Consider the following 27,442-nt stretch of genomic DNA (forward strand, 5'->3'; position numbering starts at 1 on the left):
AATATACCACAATGTACATCATCTTGATGATATGGTGTGCTATTAAATATTGTGATGTTAAGCTTCAAAAGATTCAAGAGTTGCTCTTTAAAAATGTGATGCCGGTTCTAGTAGTTTATTTGGTACCATCATTTGGGTGGAGTTAGGTTAGGGTATAACAATGTTCTTGGAAAATAAATTTGACAATAGATACAAAAATCTTTACTTAAAAGACATTGAAGGGAAATTTGAATCAATTTCTACATATTCCTTACCATTTTTATAATTAGAGAATCTTATAAAATTCAAGGTTTTAAAAATTTCATATTTATCTAAAATTTTAATAGTTTTTGATAGAAGAAACCTTGATTTTTTAATTGGACAGTGGGCTCATCGACCAATTGAGCACATGGAAAAGATTGGGCTTCTCGAACAACACACAAGGTAGGGTCACACCACATGCAAGTAATAACTAGACTATTTTAAAGTCATGTAAGTAAATCCCATTTTGTGTTTAAAAAAGGCGCCAGAGCAAATGCACTGTGCAGTTTAACTTTACTTGCCAGACTTCGAGAACGAATGGCGAGTCGGCGCGTGGCAGAGCCCCCCATATCCTCTGACTTCCACGAGCGAGAAGGCTCGAGTCTTCCGTACTGTGTTTGTGGAGAGAGAGAGAGAGAGAGAGCGAGAGAGAGCGAGAGCGCCTTACGACGATGATACTGCAGCAGAGGGTGAACGCGCGCACAGGCGAGTTCGAATGGGTTGCCGTTCGAGAGGACGATGAGCTGTCGAGCCTCTCTCTCGCCCATACGTCCTACCTCGACATGCTCAACGACAGTGAGAGAAATGCGGCCTTCGAGAGAGCCATCACCAAGGCTTTGCGTCACCTTGGACCGTCATGCCGTGTCCTCGATATCGGGTAAGCCCCTCAAAGTAAGGATTACTATTAATTCCATTAAAAAAAAAAGGAAGATTAAAGAGTCAAGAACCATCTCTAAAGAAAGACATCTATGTGAGGGATTCGCATTCACCAACATTAGAGCATTCAATGAAAACCATAGGAATGCATGTCTCCTTGTTTTCCATGTTGTCTAAACTCCCACCAACAGCTAATCCAATTGAAGACCTTGCACTTTTATAAAATTTGCCACATAAGTCGCAATTTTTTCAATACCTTTGGGAGGACGTCTAGCATGTAAATGGCTCAATAGTCCAGTCAAGAGAACCCTAGCTGGGCCATACTAAAGTAAGTCTAGTAACATCTTTTCTATGATATGGCCTCGAGAGGGGGCTGTTGAGCATCAATGTCCAACTCCATATCTGGGCACCCACTTTGTCAAAAGCAAAGCACCATGTTTGCTACATGTCATTTGCAAGTAGTTAGGGTTGGACCATTTATGTCAAATTAACCATATTTTTGCCTCTAGAATTAGATTGGCTAGCTTCACATGTGTAGCCTGTTTTTAGGCATAACCATGCACCACAATTTATTCATTAAATATTTTTAAACCTCGGGGTTGACAGCCCGAGTCATTCATTATTCCTTGTCAGGTTCATTCCTTTTAGCTCTCTCATGTTGTTCACCTTCACAGCACATCTATTTCCATCACAGAAACATGGGCCAATTGGATTTCCTATGAGTGCCATACAAAGGCTAGACAATCGTTGGGTAATGCAAATTCAAGTACCAATTGGACCTCAAGCACACCAAGGGGAAGTGAAACTAATCCCCCTTGACAGTTGAGAAGGGGTCATGATCTTGCATCTTACCCAGCCCTACCTCCATTCCTTCATATTTAATTGGTCCACTAGACCTTCTTTGGACTTTGGCTCTCAAACACATCATGGGATTTTGTTCCTTGGGAGGCACGCTCGAGTTCTAGTCACCATGCATTCAACATAAACAATTGAGATACACCCATCTGGTCAACTCTCCAGTTAATTGGTCCACTAGACCTTTGGACTTTGGCTCTTAAACACATCATGTGTCTTTTGTTCCTTGGGAGACACACGCTTGAGTTCTGGTCACCACGCATTCAACTTAAGCATTTGGGATACACCCATTTGGTCAACTCTCTAGTGGTCCCTCCCCCCCGTCCCGGCCCAACGGCTTGGGCCACCCCACAAAACACATGGTGACATGCAAGAAGCAAAGTTTGATGGTAGCTCTTGTTAACATAATACATATATTGGGTGATAGAGTTTATTGTCGGAGTGCATTTCTATTTTGTGTTTGGCTCATTTAGTGTTTGCTGACTGTACTTTGGGCCGCATTCAATGCTGTGACATGGTCATTATTGATGTATTTCTGTAGCTAGGCAGCCTCTCCTCCACTATTGGAGACACCCAGATACTCAATCATTCAGCACACTTTGCTTCCTAGTTGAGAGATGGAGACTACTGCACTCTGCTGGTTGTCCACAACATGCACCATTGTATACACTCTTGAGCCTTGGTGTACAGATTCTAGTTCTCGAGTTGATTCTCTTTGAGTTCATTGTGTTCTTTGTGTTTACAGCAGATCTATTAGCACCGTCCCTTTGCTTTCATTGTGCTACACTTTCCTGACATGTTATGAGAGGCTAGAGCCCATGTCTCTTGGTTTTGGTGTTGGTTGTTTTGTTTGACTGCTGTTTTCAGGTCTGATTGCATGTGGACTGTTCTAGATTTTTGTGTTTGCTGCTGTCTTGGTTCTTGAAAGCCTTGGCAACAGTTTGCTTGACTGGGCAGCAATTTTCAACATTAGGGCAGTCTGTTTCTACTGTGCTGCACCTGCGTTTTTGCTGCTCTACCTGCATTTTTACTGTTCCATACTGTGTTTTACTGATCAACCACCATTTTCTTCTTAGCAGTTGACATTTTGCAAATTGTGTAGTCGATTTCTATTTTTTCCTGCAGGCTTCAACATCTTTAGCCTGCATTTTCACCCATCTTTGCGTTTTTGAGCCTGATTTGCCTACACTCAGAAGCAGGATCACACGTGCTAGTTGTTGTGCTTCTGTCACTTCACTCTCTTCACGTCTATGTGTGTGTTTGAATTGTCTTTATTTTGCTTGAACTTTTGAACTCTTTGTGTTGGGTTGTTCCTTTGAAGTGCCTCTCTCTCATTCCCCTTTAATTATCTTCTTTGCATCTCACCTGCATAGCTCCTCCATGCTGCAATCCTGATAACAAGCTAAAAGGACCTAACTCTCTCACTCAGAGTGTTGTTATGAAGGGTTGGTTTTATGCAGAAGCGGCTTTGGTACATTTGAAAGCTCTCCCATGTTCCCAATGATTGGGACAAAGATAACTACAAGGAACGAATACTTACTTGGGACAATGGCAATGCTTGGGCACATTCGGCTCTCTTTCGTTGTATCTTGAAGAAAGTCCTTCCGGTGGATACATCCATTAGGACATCTCTAGAGTTGTTGGAGAAGCTTCAGCTGATGTACGAGGCTGCATTGACCACGGGTTATGATCGTTTATGGATAATTATAAAATATTAGGTTCAAGGTGATTGAAATGATTTAGTCATTTCTTCTCAAGGTGCTCAAGAGTGAGGATCAGCTTTGCAACATGCAGTCTGCCCTTCTCGAGGCTCACCTTGTGGGGATTGTTCCCTACAATGTGCCTCTAGAGTTTGATGGTAGGAAATAATGGCTTATGAGCCCACACGTTAGTGATAGATGTGAATTTTGATCATCTGATCTTGATGTTCCTTAAGCATGAGGCTACTTTGCATTTACAAGGGAGGTTACTATCTTGGTCTAGTAGCAAGATGGATGTTGTTGTTACTTCAAAGAGGGGTTACAAGTAGGAGAAAAGTTAGTGCTATCATTGTGGTAATAAGGGGCATCTTCAAAAGGACTGTAAGAAACTAGTGGCACTACAATAGACGAAGAAGAAGAAGAAGGAAGACGAGGAGGATAATAAGGACTTCTTGGACGAGTAATCATCCTCTCATTCAAACTTTGACTCTAACATTGGGTGGCGAAGGCTATACTGGCCTTTTCTTTTTGGCACTAGTGGTTCGGTCATCCCTCATGACTCTCTATTGCCAGAGAGGGATTGTGAGAGGGTTGTGGTGGTGGGGGCATTGGAGCCTCATCCATATGCAAAAAACAATTATTTAATGCATCTGCAAGTATAAATGTGTAAAGGTGTGTTCACATGGAATGCTTCAACCGACATTTCCAATATTTCAAGCTAGGTGATGGCTGAGGTAGAAATCCAATGGGTTGGTGATGTCCTCTAGAGAGTATGGGTAGAAGATAGATGGCTGCTTGATTAGAATGATCAAGGATAGGATGGATGCTCACAACATACTCTATATAAAGGGTCTATGGGCATTTATCATATTGCTCAAAAGCAAAGCCTTTTATTTTTGGTATTCAACATTTGGCTGCTTTTTAAGACTGTTTTAAGGAGAGTAAAATAAGCATTAATGCACAATAATTTTTGATTTGTGCATTTCTTAATTTTAGTCTCCCAACCCTTTGCCCTCTTGTATTCTCATCATTGTGATGATCTTCTCATCTCCTCCTCGATGTTGTGGCCATCATTAGCTGTATGGGCTCCTTCTTTTCTAGCTATCATCATCTTTGTCTCTTCTCCCCTCAGTGAGGCATGTTCTCTCTCCTCTAATCGACACCCTTACTCATCTTGCCCTTAGTTAGTACTTGTGCAGGGCCCTAATCTATCTTATTGAGCTAAAAATGCATTAGCTTGACTTAAATAGCCCCAAGGCATGCTTAAGTTATGCAGCAAACATTTTATTTAAAAAAGAAATGCGATCCTAGAGAGTTATTGTGTCCCACATTCAAAACCCTAATTTGGATGTCCCAAACTTTCTATAAATAGGCATGTAGCCCACCACTCTTCTTAATCTTGTTTTGCAGTTTTCAGGTCTTTTAACTTGCTGCCCACACTGTGGTGCAGTTTTCAGGTCTTTTAACTTGCTGCCCACACTGTGGACGTGGAGAACATTGTGGTCCAAGCTGGCCATTGTTGTCTATAACAATTTGGCGCTTGTTTCCAACCTACCACACATTGTTCGGAGCTGATTTCAGCCTGTTGATTGCTGTTGCTGGTTTTTCCAGCGTTTTTAGTCTTTCTCTATCCTACAGTGTCCTTTGCATTGGATCAAGCCTTCCTTGGCTACGTTTGCTGGTGTTCGACATCTAGGGGTTGCCTTGCTACGTTTTGGGATCCGTCCAAAGTACAACACTCTTCAGCTCATTACCCTTACCCTAATCCTTGAGATACAAGAGTTTGTGGTACAGTATTCACTCTTTGTATAGTGTGTTTGTTGCATGAGCATTGTATATTCAGTAATCATTCATTTCATTATTATCCGTGTTCATTCTCTCTGAGTTACCTTAACCTTAACTGTGTTTTGTGTTATCGGTTTGTGCTTTATTGCATGATTGGTATTGTGTTTTTGTGTTTAGAGCATCTTGTCACTGTCAGAAGTGGAGCAGCGGTGGAAGCATAAACATGTGCTGAAATAAACTGCTGAAACACGACAAAAAGAGAAAAGAAAACGATACAGATGAGAACTCAGATGTATGCACGGGAAATGGAATCCATATATCTGAACACGAGACAGTCGCATACAACAGTGAGTCATTGGCTCCGTGGGCACTGGCACTGGCACTGGCTCCTCTCTCCACAGAGTCTGCAAATAGTGAAGGTGATGATGATGATAACTGAGGAGGAGCCACTGAGTATATATAGATTGAAAAAGTGGGGAGCAATAATGCTGGTCGGACAGCATTAATGCTGGCCGATTGGTGCATAAAATGCTCCACTGGCATAAAATGCCTCACCAGATAATACCTAAAATACCTAATAAAAATGCCCAGCCCAGATCAAGCTCAGACTCACACATGAGCTGACAAATACTCTGCTAACAGTCACATGGTGTCAAAGCCAAGTTCTCTTTGAGAAACCTTGGATTTAATTGGAGAGCTCCTCCGCAGAAGCAAGAACAATAGAAGGTTCAAATGACTTTGAACAATGACACAACGCTCCAAACTCCACAGCCAAGCATGTCAAGAAAAAACGAGGAGTGGGCCTCCTAGCTTGCCCCTGCTAGATTTGGCATGGGTGGAGAAACTTTAGACTACCATGGAGTCCATTGACTGTACGGGATTTCAGTCGTCGAGCACAAATCTCATCCTTATGCATAAGGCTCAGTAGCAGATTTAAGGTAAGCTTGAGTTTTCTCCTTTAGATTCAGTGCGCAGAACTATTGACCATGCAAGTACAGTGGAATCTCCATTTTGGATTGGCCATCCTCAAGTGGAAATTGGCACGGATTACATACCACTTCCATCTTACTTCTTTTCTTTAGTGCTAGGTATGCATAATCTTGTTTTTGATTCTATGCTATTTGATTATTCTATTCCTCATGGTTCGGGAGATCCTCTTGGGGTAATATATAACATCTTTTGGTTTGGAAGTAATAAGGAAGATAGATATTTCTTTGAAAACTCTAGACAAGGTAAGGAAAAGAAGCAAGAACTTGTAAGTATCCCTTTTCTTCATTTTCCTTCAAATAATTTTGTTTCTCATGGTCATATTGGAGCAGGTATATCTCATTTTGTTGCATTTAATGGACAAAAGGAACCGATGATGTTTCCCACATCTTCACCTATCACAAATGCATTTGGGCTCCGACCCATCCCTTCCTCATCTTCCCTTGAACATTCCCTTCAGCCTCCATTAAGTGTATCTATGTTTCCACCACACACCACACTGGGGGGTCCTCCATTAGGCACAGCCTTTAGGGCTCCTTTCTCCTATTCAGGTGGTGTAACCGTGTACCAGTGATGGGAGATCATCCTCCCATACCCCCTCAGAGTATTCTTTAAGTGTGGATCATTTGGTACCATAGTTTGTCTCTATGGCTTTACCTAGTGGACCGTCATTTTGTTGTGCCCAGCCGACTCTTAGATAGGGCTACCGTGTCCCAATGCCTTTATCTACACCTTTGGCACCTTATGGAAACATTTTTGTTGGAGTGCTTTTGTAGCAATCAACACTCATTGGACCTTAGCGGCCTATTTTTGCCTACCCTATTTCTTATCCTTATCCTTATCCTCCACCACACCACATTACACTTATCCACCTCCATCGGCACCTCATGGTTCTAGCTCCTTATCTGCTAAGAACTCATTCAATGACAAAACTTGTTTCAACGGGTCTAACTATACCACTTGGTCTAATTTGATGAGGCATGTCCTAGACTCCTAGAACCTATGGGATATTGTTTCATATGCGGTCATCTGCTCATGGAAGGCTTGTAATGCCTCCACTATAGTTGAGTTGATGCAATGCTTATTACCTAGGTTTCATTTTCAACTTCAGCATTTCGACTTAGCGTTAGAGTATTGGATACACTTGACTGAGTACTATGTGGCGTGGGATAGGACTGATTGTATTAATCTTGACCATGAGCTTAAGATTTTCACCATTAATGATAAGGATGACCTTAAGGTCAAGTTGTTTGAGTATTGGTAACTCCTCGCTGAGTTCTCTAATACAATGGGGGACTCCTAAGTCCCCTGATGACCAAGTCATGTTGTTCGTAAACAAGTTACCAAGGAAATACTTTAACTTTGTGTAGCAGGTTATCTCGTAACCTAGTATGCCCATATTCTATGAGTTTGAGTGTCAGCTCTTGCGTTATGCTAGGCTGTTTGATCAGTTTTATGGGGCATCTCTTGTAGGGAGGCTCTTGTTGCCACTTCTCAGAAGGAACAACAAAGGAAGGGTAAGAAACCTCAAAATTCCACTCAGACCTTATCTAGTGAGACCCAAGAGAATAGTCAATCCTCTCTTAAACGAGGGTGGTAGAATGTACCTAAGAAGAATGTTGAGCTCAGAGGGTACGAGGATCAAGACACGCAGTGATTGCTAGTAGCAGAAAGACAGAGAGTGAGAGAGAGTAGAGCAGTGGGGAGAGTGAACACGATTTGTGGGTACAATGATGAGTGCACCACTTTAGGGTTTTAGATAGATATATATATGAAAATACAAGTGCTAACCCGAGCACATTTAAAAGGCACGAGGACCTTTATTTCCAACAACCTCTCACCTAAAGGCAATGTGCCTTAAGAGGAGAAAAGAATCAGCTAAGTCTAGGTATGTACAAAGCTGAAATACATATATCTATCCAACTCCCATTATCTGTTGACAACGAGCAAACCGCTCTGCTGGAAGACCCTTTGTGAGAAGGTCTGTAGGATTATCATCTGTATGCACTTTGACAAGCTCAATGCTCTTGTGTCAAGTACATCTCTAATGAAGTGGTACTTCCCCTGTATGTGCTTCGCCTTCACATGAAAGACGTGATTCTGTGCTAGCATGATAGCACTCTGACTATCACAATGGAGAACATGTAACTTTGTAATGCCAAGCTCTCCCACCAGGCGTGAAAGCCATAAAGCCTCCTTGCATGCCTCAATGGCAGCCACATACTCTACCTCTGTAGTAGATAATGCAACACACTTTTGTAGCTTGGAGATCCAAGAGACTGCTCCTCCTATAAAGGTAAACACGTACCTAGAAGTGGACTTTTTGCAATCCGCACGACTAGCATAGTTTGCATCCGTAAAGCCAATGGCAGATGCCTTTTGCTTTCCAAAGCAGATTCACAACTTCTTTGTGCCTTTTGAGGTATCTCATAATACCTTTCATTGCTTCCCAATGCTTTTTACCTGGGTTTGCCATGTATTTGCTAACCACTTCCATTGCAAAGGCAATGTCAGGATGTGTAGCAACCATAGCATACATCAAACTGCCAACAGCTGAAGCATATGTTAACTTGGCCATTTCGGCCTTCTCGTCATTAGATATAGGGCTGTCCTCTGCACTGAGTCTCACATATGGAGGCAATGGAACCCCAATTATTTTCCCCCCTCCATATTGAAATGCTGCAAAACCTTGGAGATATACTCGTGTTGAGATAGATAGAGTAATCCGTTCGATCTATCTTTGAGTATTCGCATGCTCAGAATGTGATTTGTATCACCAAGATCCTTCATGTCAAAGCTGCTATAAAGACTTTGCTTCAGTGAGTCCAAGGCATGAGTATCCCTGCCAGCAATCAGCATGTTATCAACATACAAAACCAAGATTATCAGGTTGCCATCTGCTGTTTTCTTGGTGTATAAGCAGTGATCCACTTGACTTCTATGGAAACCTTGAGACTGCATTAATGTATCAAACTTATGATACCATTCTCTTGGTGCTTGTTTCAGCCCATACAAACTCCTTTTGAGTTTACATACCATCTTCTCTTTCCCTTTTTCAACAAACCCTTCAAGTTGCAGTATATATATGCCTTCATGCAGATCACCATGTAAGAATGCAATCTTTACATCCATTTGTATGAGCTCCATATCTTCAGCTACAACCAAGCCCAAAATGGTTCTCAAGGTAGTCATCTTGACTGCAGGAGAGAAGATCTCATCAAAGTCAATTCCATGTTTTTGCTTGTACCCCTGCGCAACCAATCTTACTTTGTACTTTGGTGAGGAATCAGAAGTGACCATCTTCTAAACCCATTTGCATGGAAGTGCTTTCTGCCCTTTAGGCAACTGCACCAAGTCCCAAGTGTCATTTTTCTCAAGAGATTCCATTTCTGATAACATGGCTTTATACCATTTCTTGCTGTCCTGTTTATCCATTGCTTCCCTGAAGTAAGATGATTCACCACAGTCTGTCAACATGACATAATCAGCCATATTGTTTGCCCGAGGAATGAATCTATCAGGTTGTCTAGTAGCCCTAGATGATCTCCTAACCCAGTGAGCATTGTTGTTGGTGGTTGAGCATTTTCAGCTTGTTGTCCCGGCTGTTCTTGCACATATAGTGGCTCATTATCATGGGCAATAGCTGGCTGATCATTTCTAGCATTATTTTTTGCATTTACAGGTTCATTTACAACAGGTATTTGCTACTGTACAGTGGGCACATTTTGCTGTCCAAAATGTATTTCTTCCTGGAATACAACCCTATGGACCTCCTCAGTCTTTTCGGGCTGTTTATGCAACTTCATTTTGGGGTGGATTATGAGGGGCAGTGAGCTCCCTCTTGATCCCTTTGTTGTCACAAAATGCTTGAAAGGCCTTGGAAACATATTCCCCACCATTGTTAGAGCGAAGACATTTAAGTGTCTTATCAGTCTGATTTTCAACCAATGCCAATAATTTTTTAAACTTGTCAAGTACTTCATCCTTGCTACAAATAGGGTAAACCCATACCTTCTATGTAGCATCATCGACAAAGGTAACAAAATATTTCTTTTTCCCTAAATATAATCATGGCATCTGACATAGATCGGAATGTACTAACTCTAGAGGAGAAGATTTCAGCGAAAGAGACTTCTTATGTGATGTCCGTGCATGTTTACCATAAACACAATGATCACAATGCTCAAAATCAGCATAATGAAGACTAGGCAAGTAACCCAAACAATAGAGCACTTTCATTCCAGTTTGACTCGTGTCCCAACCAGCCATGCCACAAAGAAACACTTGGTTGCTCGATCATGGCAATAACATGATCACTCACACTAGATACATGGAGAGGAAACAAGGTATTAGTTTTACAACCTCTGGCAATCACTCTAGATCCCTTACAGATCTACCACTTCCCATCACCAAAGGTGGTGTGAAATCCATCGTCATCTAGTTGCCTTGTGTTAATCAAGCTCTTCTTGAGTTGAGGTACATGCCGTACATGCTGAAGTGTGAAGACAGAATCGTGCTGAAACTACAACTGCACATTGCCAATACCTGCAATGTCACATGCATAGTTGTCCCCAAGATGGACAATACCATGTCGACCCCCTGTATAGTCAGAGAACCACTCACGATGAGAGCTGACATGAAAGGAAACACCTGAATTGAGAATCCAAGTATGTATATCATCATCTGTATCTGCAAGTAAAGCATGTGCACCAAAGTCAAAATTTTCAGAAGCACCAAACCATGTGCTACAGCATTCCACAATTGATTACAGCTGTTCCAAGGGCAAATACATCACATTAAATGAGAAGTCCCAAAATTTAGCTGCAATTTCTGTTGTACATGTACCCACGGGCATAAAATTTGACACGCACGGTCAAAAAACCCTAAAATTTTTGTGCTCAAAGTATCAACCATACATTTGCATCTTCTTTGTCATGCATAAAACAGGCCAATTTTGCCAAAATAGAGCAATTTCAGCAAAACCCTCGAATTTCAATGACTGATCTGTCCCGATTGCATTAATACATGTTCCTGAAAGCATTAATACATGTCTCGTCCATATCTATGAATTGTCTTTCAACAAGATGGTGGACAGTGGAGCTAGAGTAGATCTTCTAGGGCCTCTGCAACCTACTTAGATTGTGGACAGTGGAGCATCTTGCTCTAAGTAGAATTGCTTTTTGGAGGGCCCTAGAAGATCTACTCGGCTTGCCCTTAGGCTTCATATGCTTCAATCTTTACGGTTGATTACATTGAACATTCGAAGCTGGATAGTTGGCAGGAGGCTCTCCAAGATCCTCTGTGGCGTGAGGCCATGGAGAAGGAATTGGATAGTATTCATTAGAATGAGACTTGGACCTTGGTAGATTGTCCTAGTCACAAGAAGGTTATCGGGATGAAGTGGATTTTTAGGACCAAGCTAAAGGCTGATGGGACTCTAGATAAGTACAAGGTTTCTCTTGTAGTGCAAGGTTTTCGCCAAAAGCAAGGTATTGATTATGAGGAGACCTTCGCATCCATTGCTCGGATAACATCTTTTTGTTTGCTAGTTGCGCTTGCCACTCACCACGGTTGGCCACTATACCAAATGGATGTCAAGAGCACTTTTCATTATGAACTAACTTATGGACATGGTTTATGCTTGCAGGGTTACACCGATTTTGACTGGGCAGTAGATATTGACACCCGTCATTCCCATGGCGGCTACCTCTTTTCCTTGAGTACGGCCTCCGTTTCTTGGTTAGGAGATGGTGACGGCTTCTGCGGTGGAGGCTAAGTATAGGGCTCTCTTTGATGGTAACATTGAGGCCATCCATTTGAGGAGCTTGCTGCCTGCGCTTCAGTTTCCTTGTGTTTCTCCTATAGTTGTCTATTGCGACAACTAGAGTGCCATTGCCCTTACAGGTAACCCGATTATCACACCTCGAATGCGGCATGTGAGAGTCCACTTTCACTTTATGAGAGAGCAGGTTGAGCTAGTACCATTCGCCTAGAGTTTGTCTCTTCAAGCGACGATTTTGTAGATATTTTGACCAAAGCGGTCAATTGGCCGATCCTACAGTACATTCTACCTCGGATTGTTCACTTGGGTCCACCTCCTCTACTTCTTCAAATTGACGGGGAGAGGGTGCTTCTCTCTTGCTTCTTCCTTTAGCTTGAGAGGGGGTGGTTTTTGCTCTTGTTTAGTGTGACGATGATGATGTTTGCAGTTTAGCTTTAGACATTTTAGACATTTTTTCTTTGTATTGTACTTAAGAATATTTGCAACTCCATCTGTATTGTTAGAATGACATGATTGTAAAAGGACACTAAGACAAGTGAATAATTCCCTTGTGCGGGCATTGTCGAGTGGTACCATTGCATCACATTCTGAATGAGCATGAAATCTTGTAAACCCTTTTGCATTACCCCACGCATTGGCACTTTGTTCATGTAAACATACATCTATGTGAATTTATCTCTTTTAGGTCTTTTATGAGTGGTCGCTTTTGGATCCACCATATTTGTGGCATTGCATATGGTAATTCTCTGAAGGCAAATTTTCCCTATGCTTGCATGTTGGCTTTGCTTGTCTTGCTAAGCACACACACACTTAGGTATCCCTAGGCACTTATCCTAGTAGTGTGTGGGTTTGCTTTGCTTGTTGTATGAAGGTAGTGGGGCTATCCATCCTTATTTTCCCGTACTTTGGGGCACAATGACTCAATAGGACTAAGAGGGGGTGTTGAGCTAAAAATGCCTTAGCTTGACTTAAATAACCCCAAAACGCGCTTAGCTATTTTAAAAAGAAATGTGATCCTAGAGAGTTATTGTGTCCCACATGCAAAATCCTAATTTGGGTGTCCTAAACTTTCTACAAATAGGCATGTAGCTCACCACTCTCCCTAATCTCGTTTTGGCAGATTTCAAGTTCGTTCAGCTTGTTGCCCATACCCCCCCGACGTGGAGAACATCACGGTCCAAGCTGGCCATTGCTGTCTACAATAGTTTGGTGCTTGTTTCCAACCTGCCACACACTGTTCCGTGATGATTTCAGCCTGTTGACTGCTGCTGTTGGTTTTTCTTGTGTTTTTAGTCTTTCTCTCTCCTCACTTGCATTTTTAGCCTTTTTCTCTCTTGCATTGCCGTTTGCATCAGATCTAGCATTCCTTTACTGCGTTTGTTGGTGTTCGACATTTGGAGGCTGCCTTGTTGCGTTTTGGGATCCGTTTGGAGTATGATTCACTCTTTAGCTCATTACGCTCTAATTGTTGAGATACAAGAGTTTGTGGTACAATATTCACTCTTTGCATAGTATATTTGCTTCCCGATCATTGTATATTCAGCAATCATTCGTTTCATTACTATATGTGTTCATTCTCTCTGAGTTACCCTAACCCTAACTATGTTTTGTGTTACTAGTTTATGCTTTGTCGTACAATTGGTATTGTGTTTTTGTGTTTAGAGCATCTCATCACACATATCTTTTAGCATTGTATGCAGTCCTTGTCTCTTCATCATTGATTCAAGTTTTGCATTCATTTGTTTCCTCTTTGTGCTCTCTCTTTCCCTCTCAGAGTTGCACTATTGCATCCACGTCTTACCAACTATGATTAACAATCTCCAAATTGACCAGGTCAACCATGAACAGACCAAGATTACTGCCTACAACAAACTTTGTGCCCTCTTGAGAGTGCTGCACACAGCCTGCATGCAAACCCTATACAGCAAGTCTACACTTGATAGGGGAGCTTTAGGTTGTTGCTAGTGCTAGTACTTCAACTTAGCCCTGCACAATGCTGTCTAGTTGTGTTCTCTGCATATAGAAGAGAGAATACAGCCAATCCTTCACAAGAAAACTGCATGAAACTGGAAAAAGCACTTGTCCGCAGTCCAAGGCAGCTGTCATCAATAATTCTGGTGCCCATCGGGGAAAGAAAAGGCTGCATACAACTTGCATGCAATGCTAGACTCCTTCCAAGGCGCCCCACAACCATTACGAGCACAACGCTTTCCAGCCTTGCATATTGCTGTTCTGCCTTGAGCATGCTTGTAGGAGATAAGAAAACAGCTGCCTCTGCAATGTGGCATGCATGCTTGCGGAGAAGAGAGAGAAAACTGCTGTGATGCTGTAGAACAGCCCCAATCCCTCCCTTGTACACCTATATTGGCTCAAAAACTGCCTCCATCTGCCCAAAACTGGCACACAGAGTTTACTTGCATATTTCCAGCTGTTTTTGCATAAAAAGCGTATTGCAATCCAAAAATAGTAAGTGTTGAGGGCCAAAGCTTGGCCCTACTGCCCAACTTAAATTTTAAGTGAAACATTGGTACTGAGGTTCAAAAAGCCCCAATGATCTAAATGAGCATTGTGCACTTGCACATCCGATAAATAATTAATCTTTGGCTCTCAACTATTGGACCCTTGCCATTGATGGACCTGCCAATGTCTTACACAACCTATGCAATGTCTTGCTCACCCAAAGATCTTTACATGTGAATTGTGTGCTTGGAAAAACCATCCTGGTAACAACTAAACATAACAGCAAAGAAAAAATTGGAAGTTTTTTGAGCAAATCATGATACAGCTCTTGTTTAAACTATGGGCCCATATGTCATGTCTTAAGGATGCTTGGATGAAGCTTGTAAATGTTGTAGGACTAATAGTGTTCAGTGCTGATTTTATGTCTTAAATTACAACAATTACTATCACATTCATGTGATTCTTAAACATTATAAAAAACCAAACCCACCAAAAAAGAAAAAACAGCAGCACTGAAAGAAAACATTTCACTAGGTCGTTTTAGTGCTTGCAGTGAAATCTCCGGTTTAATTTCATGTTAGTGGTTGAAGGAGGCCTGGATGACAATCAATTGTTAGGATTTTTGATTGCAGTTTGTTATGTATCTTACCTTCAAGCCTTATAGCTCATACTTATGAGTTTTGAGCAGTGCAGGAACTGGCTTATTATCCATGATGGCAGCAAGAACTTTACAAGTATTGTCAAGATCATGCAATCATAGAGGCCCTGACAAACCGGTAGTAGCATGTGAGGCATATCTTCCTATGTTTCAGCTGGCAAGTAAAGTATTACAATTGAATGGACTTCTATCTTCTGTACATCTTGTCCACAAGAGGTCTGATGAGATGGAAGTGGGTGTTGACATATCTTCTCCTGCAGATATTCTGGTAACTTGGTTCTGTGAAATTCTGGTTCTATAAGGAAGTATGTTATTGCTCATATGCAAAAGAGAAGTTCTGTTTGAAGTTTGCATATTATGTGTAAGCCAGGTTCACCTGTATAATCGATACTTTGGTACAGGATTTCTTGTTTGATCTGTATCAGAATGAAGGTTGTTAATCAGCCTGTATTGATATTATTGTGTCTCCAGTTCGTCAGCCACTTACGAATACAAAGAATCTTATTGCATGAAAGAGTAATCCTTTCGAATTGCAAACTTTTATGGACCTGCAGTTTGATGAAGTAGTTGATTTTGGAACTTGTATTGTTAAGCCACACTCTGCCTCCAGTTCATTCACAACTTGTCAATACAAAGGATTGTATTTGTGTGAAATGAGCAATTCTGGTTAAATTGCAAACTTGTATAGAACTGCAGTTGGATTGAGCTCGTGATTTAGAAAACTTGTATGTGTAGTGTCCTTACCACTATGATGGTTTGAGCATGTTGTGTTGTTCTTTCATTGTATTTCATTTTGGAGGTAAACATCCTGGCTGCTTTTATGATACCAAAGTAGTCACACACACACACACACACACACACACACACACACACACAGAGTGTATGCAGCAGTTATTGACCATTTGTGGCCTCAAATTGCAAGTTAGTATGCAATGAGAGGGGGCCAAAGAGTGAGAGCTAGGGAGGGAGGTGAAATGAAATGAATTATTAACATTTGTAGAAGGCCACATGACCCGTGAGACCATGAGTTACTCATAGTTTCAAAAATACACAGAGAGAGAGAGAGAGAGAGAGAGAGAGAGAGAGAGAGAGAGAGAGAGAGAGAGAAATGGACGGGGAGAGACGAGAGAGAGAAAGGTCGCGATGCTGCGCCCGCTCCGTGCCGCCCTGCCCTCGCTAGGTCTGGCGCGTCATGTACCTGCGTTTACCTGCGCCGCCGCCGCCTGAAGCCCTACCTGTTGACTTCCACTGTTCGCCTCAGGCTTGTCGTCCTTTCTGTGCGCCAGGCCATTGCGTCTCGTCACTTCACTCGCGGGCTGCCTCTCTGCCTGCCTCTGTCAGTCGCGGCTGCGCCCTGCGCTGCCGCCAGCATCTCTGGTGTCGCCTTCCAGACGTCCTGCTCCTGGAGCCGTCGGGAGCAGTCGCCCTGCTCCTGCAGCGTGTTCTGTTCCGGCCGCCCTGTCCACGCCCAGACGCCTGATCACTGACGTCCTGTCTATGGTAGCATCCCCCTGACGCCCTGTTCCCGGACACTGCTGACGGACCCCTGCCCGGCACCCCAGCCTGTCCTGTCCTGCTGTGGAGACCGCCCGGCCTGTGTTTCGCCTGTCTGCCCCTGCACGGTGACAGGTAAACCTCAGTTTTCATTAGCTCTCCTTGCCGAGCACACCCCGGGACAGCACCTCTGTACAGAAAAAAGGGAAAGCGAGAGAGCCGGCAAAAGAGAGGGTCAGTCCTCCTTCGAGATCAACTCATCAGATACGATGGCTGGTTTGGATCTGGATTTCATAGATCAAACAGTGGCAGCACTGGGCCCGGATTCTGATGCGGAGGAACCTGAGGATATGGTTCCGTGCAACGAAGAGCTGCCCCCTGGTCCCGACATCCAGCCTGTGGGTAAACGTACCAAGCATGCTTCGGAAGAGATAGGCATTCCTCAGGATCGGTCCTATGCTCAGGTTGCCTCGGATTCGGTGGACTCTCAGGAAGTGGACTGGGAACATTTGCTGGAATTTGCAAACACCTTGCTTGGCGATTATGTTCAACATAATCAGGAAGCCTTGTCTGACTCTGCACCTGATGATGTGCTGGATGCCACCGTGGACCCAAAAACTGTCTTACGCTCCTTTTCGGTATTCTATGATCGCGCTGTCATACTCTTCTTCACTGGGCGAATCCCGTTGCTTTCCCGTATTCGCCAGTGGTTGCAACATCTGCTACAAGGGGAATGTGTTGAAGAGATTTTTGTTGGCTCCCGGGGTTTTTTTGAGGTCCTGCTGAAATCAGAGACGCACCGTGCTGCTATCCTGTCTAAACTGCCTTTGTTTTTTGAACGCCGGTTGGTTCATGTGGTTCCATGGCGTCCAATGGCAGATTTTCAGCGTCTGCTGCAACGTGAATGCCCGGTCTGGGTCGAGGTGGAAAACTGTCCGGCTGTTTATTGGCCACTATTGAAGGATGCTATGGCCGCTGTGGGCACTGTTCTGGTCCCTCCCAGTCTCCGGGCTGTCAATCGCAACCGCTTGTGTATGCTATGGGACACTGCACGAAAAAGGCCTGCCTGGTTACGCCTCAATTGCTCTGGCATGCACCCATTACACTTTCGTTTGAAATGGGGCAATTTTGCAGGGCACTGCTTCTCCTGTGGACAGTTGGGGCACTTTATGGCTGAATGCCCGGAACAGCAACACACTTCCCAGGATGGCCATGCTGTGCCGCCCATGGAAGATATGGTGTGTGATGCCCCATCGCTGGATGCTACCCATCAGCCCCAAGCTTTGGCCAAAGGTAAACAACAAGTTGCGGGTCTGGATTCCAGCGCCACTAATTGGGTGGAAGTACGTGCAAAAAAAGGCAACAGGGTTGTTGCGGCCATGGAGAACAATGTGTCTACTACATCACAAGATTCCATGCGTACATACATGCGCAGGAAGGAAATGCAGTCTTCTGAGCGCTCGGCTCCTGCTATGGTTTCCTCTGCCCCCCTTCATCAGCCCGCCAGGAAAATGTATTCGGATCGTTCAAAGGGGCCCTCTGCTAAGCTGGCATTTGATACCAGAGGTAATGTCATTACCCCGTGGGACCGTCGTTATCCCCGTTCCATCCCAAAGCCAGCAGATATGCCGTCTACTTCCAAATCTGGTCCGCAGAACTCTTTTGCAGTGCTGGCGGATTTCTTGGACGAGGGAGTCCTGGACATTCTCGCTGACAAAGTCAAATCGAGGCAAGCAGTGCCTCGTACCTGATTTTGTTTTGAGTATACATGAAAATCGCCACGTGGAATGTGCGAGGAATTTGTTCTCGGCACAAGCAACATGCTATGTGGACTGTATTGCATGAAAATCAGTGGGATGTCCTGTGCGCTGTTGAGCACAAGAGTCACGATGAAGCCAGAAAAGTGGTAGATTGCCATGGTTTTAGATTGTTTTATGCTGGGTCACAGGCCATGCATTATTCGGGCGTGCTCATGATTGTCCATGACAAATATCAGCCTGTTCTAATTAAAAATGATGTTCATGGCCGTTTCTTGGTGATTGAAATTATATTCGAAGGGGAAATCTTATGGCTACTTGGCCTCTATGCTCCGAATGATTCCGTATCTCGTCGGGCGCTTTGGCAGACTTTGCAGACCTCCTTGTCACTTGGCAGACGGGGCTTCTTCATGGGGGATTTCAATATGTGTGTGGATTCTTCCCAGTCCACGTCGGAACATTCGGTGATGGATACGCCGGAAAGTCGTATGTGGCAGGCATTGGCTTTTCACGTTTTTAAGCAAGACCTTTGGTCCTGGCTACACCCGTCTTCTACAGGGTTTACTTTCCATTCTGCCCAGTATGCAACAACATGGTCGAGATTGGATCGTATATATATCATGCAGAATGATGATTTTCTTCCTGAGCTGCTCGAAATCAAGGTGTTGCAGCAATATGCCTTGTCCGACCATTTCCCTCTGCAGCTTGAGCTGCTTGCACAACCCATTGCCCCGTTCAAGCAATTTCTGGAGAGACTCCCTTTGCGTTTCAATTCGTCTTACCTGAAGCATGCAATCTTTCAGGGCTATATGCAGCAATTGATTGACAGATTTCTCTTCGACTTCTCTTCTCAAGGCACTGCGTCATTTGAACGATTGCTTTCTAATGTGCAGCGGGTTGCTCGGCAGTATGGGATCCACCATGCGTCTCTTTCTCGGCAGCGTCGCAAGGCAGCCGAGGACATGCTGGCTTTGGTTCGTTCTCTGCTGGTGGACTCTCCGGATGATGCGTTTTTGCTAGCGCTGGCCATGCGAGTGGCGGATCTTATTAAAGAATTCCAATTGCAATCATATCAGCAGGCCAAACTGCAACATCTGACCGAGACGTTGCACGATAATGCATGTCAAACCCATAAGTTCTTCCGAGCTCTTCACGCCTCTCCTGCTAGGGAGAATATGACCAGACTCGAGGATGCAGAAGGTCACCTTATCATGGATCCGCAGACTATTGTGCATATGTGCAGGAATTATTTCCGTGACCTTCTCGGCACCACTTCGCCACCTTCAGATCAAATCACTCAGGCCCGTTCGGGTTTTTATGACCTGGTCCGCAATCAGCTACCGCAGGACGTGCAAGCTATTATGGAGTCCGATATTTGTGAGGCAGAGGTTATGGATGTCTTGTTACATTTGCCCAAGGATAAAAGCCCGGGTTGGGATGGCCTCACCAATGAGTTCTTTGAAGCTTTTGCTACCCAACTGGCGAAACCATTGCAGGCTTTGTTTCAGCAGGTGTGGCAAACCGGGATCATGCCTTCCTCATGGAAAGAAGGCCTTATTAAACTACTTCCAAAAGTCCCTTCGCCATCTAGGTTGACACAGTGGCGGCCCATTTCCTTGATGGGCTCAATGTACAAAATCTTTTCCAAAATAATGGCGAATCGACTTCATAAGCATCTCCCGGCCATTGTGCATCCTTTACAGTATGGTTTCATTAAGGGCCGAAATATTCTGCACAATGTATTGAATGCTCAACTAGCTATTGATTATGCAAGGCATTCTAACCAGGAGGTAGTACTGATTCAACTGGACCTGGAAAAGGCTTTTGACTATCTGGATTGGTCTTTCGTTGCTGAACTTATGTCGGCTATGGGCTTTGGTCCCCGGATGTCTCGTCTTATCTACACCATTAGCGCGGCAGCGTCTTCGCGAGTCATGCTGAACGGAGGTGTTACTGAGCCATTTGTACTTGCCCGCTCTGTCAGACAAGGATGCCCTTTGAGCCCGCTATTCTTTGCCCTCGCGACACATCCAGTTCTTTCCATGTTATCCCATATGGTAGCCTCTTCTCAGTTGGCCGGTCTGTCGCTTCCTTCAGGACATCACTTCATTAGCCAATCCCTGGCGGATGATACTTTTATGATTTTGCGTGCCGACAAGGACAACCTCAAGTGCGCATTGGATGTTTGGGGCATCTTTGGTCAAGCCTCCGGCCTTCGCATCAATGCGCTCAAATCAGCCATTCTTAGCTGCACGGAGTCGGATTTGCAGTCCTTGGACTGGCAGGGTCTGGTTATTCCTCGTGGCTCCATTGTCAGGCACCTTGGGTACCCTTTGGGTGTCGACGTTCCACCAAAGCAGCTTCTGCAGTGGATTTCTCAGAAAATGGTGGCTAAGTTTATGTATTGGAAATCTCAAGCCTGGCCCTTCCATATTCGTCTCAAAGTGGCCCAGACAATTATGTTGCCAATGCTGACATATTTTTTGCCACTGTTGCCCTGGACTACTATGACTCTCAATGCGCTTACTCAGTCTATTCGCTTCATGCTATGGAAGGACTCATTGCATGCAGGTATTTCCTGGATTTCTTGGTCGCATGCCTGCACCCCCAAACGCATGGGTGGCGGAGCTATTTTAGATGCCCAAACTCACATGCAGGCACTTCGCTGGTCTCTCTTCCGCGCCATGTGTTTGGATCATCATCCATGGGTCGATATAGCCTGTTATTTTCTTGAGAGCCATGGGCTTCTACATGGCAATACCCAAATCCGGACTTCTTGGTGGCATGTTCTTAATGCTGATTCGAGGTTCTCCAGTTCTTCTTCGTCGCTGCTTAATCATTTGGTATGTTCCTGGAAACGGGTCCTTATAAAGGCTCAATGGCATCCAGCGGAGGATCGCGTGGCTATGAATTCTTTTCAATTGGAATTATTGGCAGTCTCGCGTTTACTTGCATGGGAAGGCAAAAATGAGCTTAGACCACAATTCAACCGGATGGCTCGTTTGGGCTTGTCTTCGGTCGCGGATGCCACCCTTGCTAGTCGCAATGTGCTTATATCTTTTCGTACAGCTAGGAGGCTTTACAGGATCCCGCGGGGATATAGGCCGTTATGGGAACAGCTTTTGCGGATGCTCCAGAGCAGACAACCCTTTCCTGCCCTTGCTTCAGATCATCCCTGGCAGGATTGGGACCTACAAGGCCGGCTGACTTTAAGCAAAGCTTCTGCTAATCAAGTTTATCATATTCTGATCAAAGATCAACAATGGTTAGTTAACAAAGCCAATGCTTTATGGGGCTTACGAAAGCCCCGGTCTTGGTGGAGGGCAACTGTGATGGAGGGCTGGTTGAACAAGACCCCCTTCAAATGTAAAGTCTTTCTTTGGAGAGTGATGATTGGTGGTCTTCCGCTTGCGTCAGCTCTTTCCAAGCGACGAATCTCCAATGGCAACTGTTTCTTTTGCACCACTGCTGTGGAATCAGCCCGCCACAGATTTATTTCTTGCCCCGTCGCAAAAAAAGTATGGTTCTTTTTGTCGGCTATTTGGCAAGGAGCGGTTGGATTCACCCTGCGCCCATTTGATTGGGTTTTCGGACAGCCCAAATACCCCACTCCTGCACAGCCACATATGAAACTCATGTATCATTTTCTCCGATATTGGGGCTGTTGGCATAACTGGACCATTAGGAATGCTTTTCTCTTTGACTCCGCCTATAATGTTCAGCGACATATTGCAAGGCTTAAGGGCCTTTTGTATTGGCAGTTGGATCTTCTCCGACATTCTGATTTGCTCTCTAGGGAGGACTTCCGTACCTGGCTTATGGCAATTTCATCTGCCCCCTTGCCATAACTTTGTAACTCGTAGCAATTAGCCCCTTTTCACATGATGGCCTGGATTGGCGTCATGTATCTTGTAATCAAGTTATCTTGTACTTTTTTTCGTAATTAATAAAATTACCTTTTACGAAAAAAAAGAGAGAGAGAGAGAGAGAGAAGGTTGTTCCCCGTGGCTCCATTGTCAGGCATCTTGGGTACCCGTTGGGTGTTGATGTTCGGCCAAAGCAACTATTGGAGTGGATTTCACAGAAACTGGCAGCTTAGTTTATGTATTGGAAGTCGCAAGCGTGGCCCTTCCTTGTCCACCTCAAAGTGGCTCAGACAATTATGCTGCCAATGCTCACATATTTCTTGCCATTGCTGCGGTGGACTCCTACTACTTTGAAGGCTCTCACTCGCCCCATTCGTTTCATGTTATGGAAGAAGGATTCATTGCACGCAGGTATTTCGTGGATTTCGTGGACACATATATGTACCCCCAAACGTCTGGGTGGTGGAGCTATTTTGGATGCTGAAACTCATATGCGGGCACTTCGTTGGTCTCTTTTTCGCGCTATGTGCGTGGATCATCACTCGTGGACCATTATAGCCCGTTATTTTCTTGAGGACAACGGGCTTCGGCATGGTAATACACAACTTCGGGGCTCCTGGTGGCATGTCCTTAATGAAGACTCTCGGTTTTCCAGTCCCTCCTCCTCTCTGTTACTGCATTTGGTCGGCTCCTGGAAAGTGGTGCTCCAAAAGGCGCGTTGGCATCCAACGGAGGACCGCTTGCATACTAACTCCTTTCAACTGGAATTGTTGGCAGTCTAGAGATTACTTTCATGGGAGAACAAACATGAGCTTAGAACAAAATTTAACCGCATGGCCCATTTGGGTGTGACTTCAGTTGCGGATGCCACCCTTGCCAGTCAAATTGTCTTCGTATCGTTTCATACTGTCAGGAGACTTTTCAAAATCCCGCGTGGATATCATGATTTATGGGAACAGCTTTTGTTAGTGCTTTAGGGCAGGCAACCCTTTCCTGCTCTTGCTGTGGATCGTCCTTGGTAGGACTGGGATCTTGCAGGCCGGTTGAGTCTGGAAAAGGCCTCTGCTAATCAGGTATATCATCTTCTAATGCGGTGGGAATGGAACCACTCACAGCATGGTGTAGCATAAAAGGAAGCACCAAAATCCAAAAGTCAGCATTGCGCATACATAGAGTGAACCTTGGTCAACGGCATAGCTTCACAAGAACTAGTTGCAAGTATATACTCCCCGTCAAAGTCATTAGTCTGCATGACATTTATATCCTAGATTTTCACATTGGATTTTACAAGCATAATGCTGCAATCAGAGGACTTTTCCTATACTTTGTCTTTCCCCTTCACTTTGCGCTTCTCATTGCGCAACTCATGACACTGTGGACATATGTAATCCTTCTTGCCGCAATGATGACATGTCACATTAGCATTTCTTCTACGAGACTTGTTGCGCGACTTAGATCTAGACTTTTGCAAGTCTCTGTCACATCCATAACCACGGTCATTCTTTCCATTATCATCTCTGCCTCTAACAGTCAAAGAATGCGACACACGACAGACATCCAAGTTCTTAGTACGTATGGTTGATCTCTTCCTGCAAAAGAGCACTCTCTACATCAAGCAAGTTCAAAATAGTAGCAGGAGCACATAAGGTGGTGTGGAATACATTCCATGACTCACTTAGAGTCCCAAGTAAAAACAATAAAGTAACCTCATCATTAAAGGTAATGCCCTCTTGCAAAGTCAAGTTCTTAAGAATAGCATAAAACTGGCTCAAATGAGCAGACATTCTAATATTCTCCTTCATGCGCGGGGCCATAAGCTGCTTTAGCCAATACATCTAACTTGCTGGACTTTTCTTATCATAGAGGTTCTTAATTTTATCCCAAATCTGCCAAGCACTCTGTGCTTTCTCAACCACATTGTAATGCGCATATTCAATGAGAGACAAGATGAGGATGGACTTGCATAACTCATCAAGCTCATCCCATTCGTCATCAATCATAGTTTCAAGCTACTCGCCATGCATCCTTAGTGGCTTGATCTGAGATTTATGCACCAATACCTACCAAACTTGGCTCTTTTAATAGGTTTAATTCATACCATCAAGCTTAGTGATGTTGAAGATAGCACTATCAATGGACGGACACTGACCCAGATGCCAATGCATTGAGATTGCAAACGTAATCAGATTGATATGACATGAATGTACTCAGAATGACATGAATGCAGACCTGGGTGAAAGTATTGATGCACTGGCTTGTGGACTAGACAATGATGCATTGACTTTGATTTTGATCATGTCCTGGAGTATGTAGTAATGCACTGACCGGGGCTGCAATTTGTATTTCTGCAGTGACTGTAAACAATGTGAAGGCATTTGGGCTAATAAAAGATTACTGGGCTCGCAAAAATTTAGTGAGGGTTTAGGGAAACCCTGGAAATTTGCAGGAATCACAAAAATTGCTCTAATTTGACAGTGCAAAGTACAAGCTAAGTGGCTTTGCACACAGTGTGTGAGAGATGGATAATGTAGACGAATGCAAGCATCAAACCGTGGAAAATGAATATCTAGGAGACGAATCTGAACAAGAACTAACACAACCGTCCATGGAAGCAATGTTCAACACCCCTTCTAAGAACACACAGTACAAGACGTATGGCCGTAGGGTCTGTGATTGGACCGTCTCCCTAGCATCTGACAGGCATGGAAAGACCTCACGCACCATGAATGAAAAGAAATACGAAGAAATTCATCTTATGATTCGCTCTAAACTATGAATTACGAGACAAGAATTGGAGAAAGAAATACGAGAGCAGGTCAAAGCCGAACTGATAGTAAATCAGAGGGCAGAAATGCGGGTCCTTTGTTGACCATATTTTGTCAGTGGGCTCCATCCCACATGTATCTCTTTGGTATGCTCGTTTGGGCTATATGTCTTTTAAGGGAACGAAAATGCTTTCTGGTTTGCAGTACTTACGGCCCCTTGACTATTCATGTTTTGATTCATGTGAGCATTATCTTTATGGCAAACAGACTAGAAATACACATAAGAAGTTTGGTCGGACACGCATGGGTGAGCCCTTGGCATTAGTATATTCGGATGTCTGTGGGTCTATACCCTGTTAGTCTATGGGTGGTGCAAAGTATTTTGTGACGTTTATTGACAATTTTTTTCTTAAAGTTTGGGCTTATCCTATTAAGCTTAAGTCAGATGTCTTGGCTGTGTTTCAGAGATGGCTTGCATTGGTTGAGAACCAGATTGGGCATAGGCTGAAATGCCTTAGGACTGACAATGGGGGAGAATATGTGGTGTGTCTTTGTGTAGCTATGTGACGAGGGGGATATTAAGTGTCAATTGATTGTCCCCTATACCCCACCCTAGAATGGTTTAGTTGAGCGGATGAATAGAACCATCCAGGAGTGTGTACGTAGTATGCTTAGCTACGTAGGCCTACCATAGAGCTTTTGGGCTGAGGCAGTCAGTATAGCTGTGCATATCATAAATAGATCACCTTCCGGTGGTTTGGATTTCCAGGTTGCAAAGGAGATATGGACTGGGAAACCTTCATCTTATGCGCATCTATGTGTCTTTGGATGTGAGGCATTTTGCCATGTGCCCATGGATAAGCGTAGTAAGCTGGATTCTAAGAGTGTCAAATGCATTTTACTTGGCTATGGAGATGCAAGTGAGATGGGTTACCGCATTTCGGATCTGCAGGCGTGGAAAGTTATCCGCAACCATGATGTAGTCTTCCATGAAGACAAGATGCATAGGCAACCTGAGAAGGTGGTAGAGATACACAGGGTTATATTCCAGGAGAAGCCATGTGCTCCTGTACAGCTAGTTGGATAGCTTACAGTAGTAGTTGATACACATGGCCAAGGTGTTGGACAGGATGCTAGACATGTAGCGGAACTTGTAATGAGACGGTCTACTAGAGGTAGATGTCCACTTGATCGATTTGAGCCCTTGATGCATTATGTCTTAGTTACAGATGCAAGAGAGCCTCTCACCTATGATGAGGCTATGCGTAGGGGTACAATCACTCCTGGGAGAGGGCTATGCAGTCTGAGATGGACTCCTTGCATAAGAATATGACTTGGGATTCGGCTTCCTTGCCTGCTGGCAAGAAGACTTTGCTATGCAAATGGGTTTATAAGTTGAAAAGTACCCTTGGACACCCTAAGCCGGCTTATAAGGCAAGACTTGTTACTAAGGGTTTTAAACAGGAGCATGGAGTTGACTTTGCTGAAGTCTTTTCTCTTGTGGTCATTCTACACTTGGTTTTGGCCTTAGTTGCGCAGCTTGACTTAGATATGTATTAGATGAATGTCAAGACTGCATTTTTGCATGGGGATTTGCATGATGAGATTTATATGGAGCAGCCTAAGGGCTTTGGAGAACTTGGCAAGGAGCACCTAGTGTGCAAATTGAAGAAAAGTCTTTATGGCTTGAAGTAGGCACCTAGGGAGTAGTATTATAAGTTTGATGCCTTTATGGAGTCACAGGGCTACAGTAGGAGCGCTATGGATCCATGCCTTTACACAAGGACAGCCCGTGATGGCTCATTGTTGATTTTGGTACTTTATGTGGATGATATGCTAATAGCAGGGGAAGCTCATGATGAGTTGGATGCTCTTAAATCTTAGCTGAAGAAGAGCTTTGAAATGCAGAATTTGGGACATGCCTCTCACATTCTTGGTATGCCCATTAAGCGCGATAGGCATCAGGGACTACTCTACCTCTCACAGAGGGAGTACATTCATAAAGTCCTTGAGCGTTTCCGCATGCAGGATGTGAAGCCTATTGGCTGTCCATTATCTTCTTATGTGAAGGTTTCACAGTCCAATTGTTCGTAGACAGATGAGTAGAGGACCGAGATGGCCAAGATCCCTTATGCATCAGCTGTGGGCAGTTTAATATATGCCATGATAGCCACTCGACTAGATTTTGTCTTTGTAGTTGGTGCTATGGCATGCTATATGGCTATACCTGGCAAGAAACATTGGGATGCCGTGAAGGGTATAATGAGATACCTGAAAGGCACAATAGATATGTGTATTTGCTATGACAGCTAGGATGCAGGAGTTGTGGGGTACACAGACTCTGATCATGTAGGACATGCAGATAGTAGGAAGTCCACTTCTGGCTATGTGTTCACCTATGCTGGAGGTGTTGTCTCTTGGATGTCCAGGGTTCAA

General features: G+C 44.0%; 1 protein-coding gene across 6 annotated transcripts in view; it reads left to right on the plus strand.

Annotated features, from left to right (window-relative positions):
* The first annotated feature begins 538 nt into the window (after window positions 1-538).
* Window positions 539-27,442, plus strand: part of PRMT7 (protein arginine methyltransferase 7) — a 163,506-nt gene continuing 136,602 nt past the window's right edge. For 4 of the 6 annotated variants that reach the window (XR_015690948.1, XR_015690950.1, XR_015690949.1 and 1 more), the window contains exons 1-2: window positions 539-898; window positions 15,155-15,392. Coding sequence is in view for 1 of the 6 variants with exons in the window: in XM_087678532.1 (XP_087534658.1) it covers window positions 693-898; window positions 15,155-15,392 (444 nt within the window). In the remaining 5 variants the exon portion in view is untranslated. The remainder of the gene's footprint in view (window positions 899-15,154; window positions 15,393-27,442) is intronic. The other 2 variants (XR_015690951.1, XR_015690952.1) reach the window with 2 other exon arrangements.

This window comes from Lygodium microphyllum, chromosome 5 (assembly GCF_053477565.2).
Source record: "Lygodium microphyllum isolate KBCC chromosome 5, Lygodium_microphyllum_v1.1.10, whole genome shotgun sequence".
Taxonomy (NCBI): domain Eukaryota; kingdom Viridiplantae; phylum Streptophyta; class Polypodiopsida; order Schizaeales; family Lygodiaceae; genus Lygodium; species Lygodium microphyllum.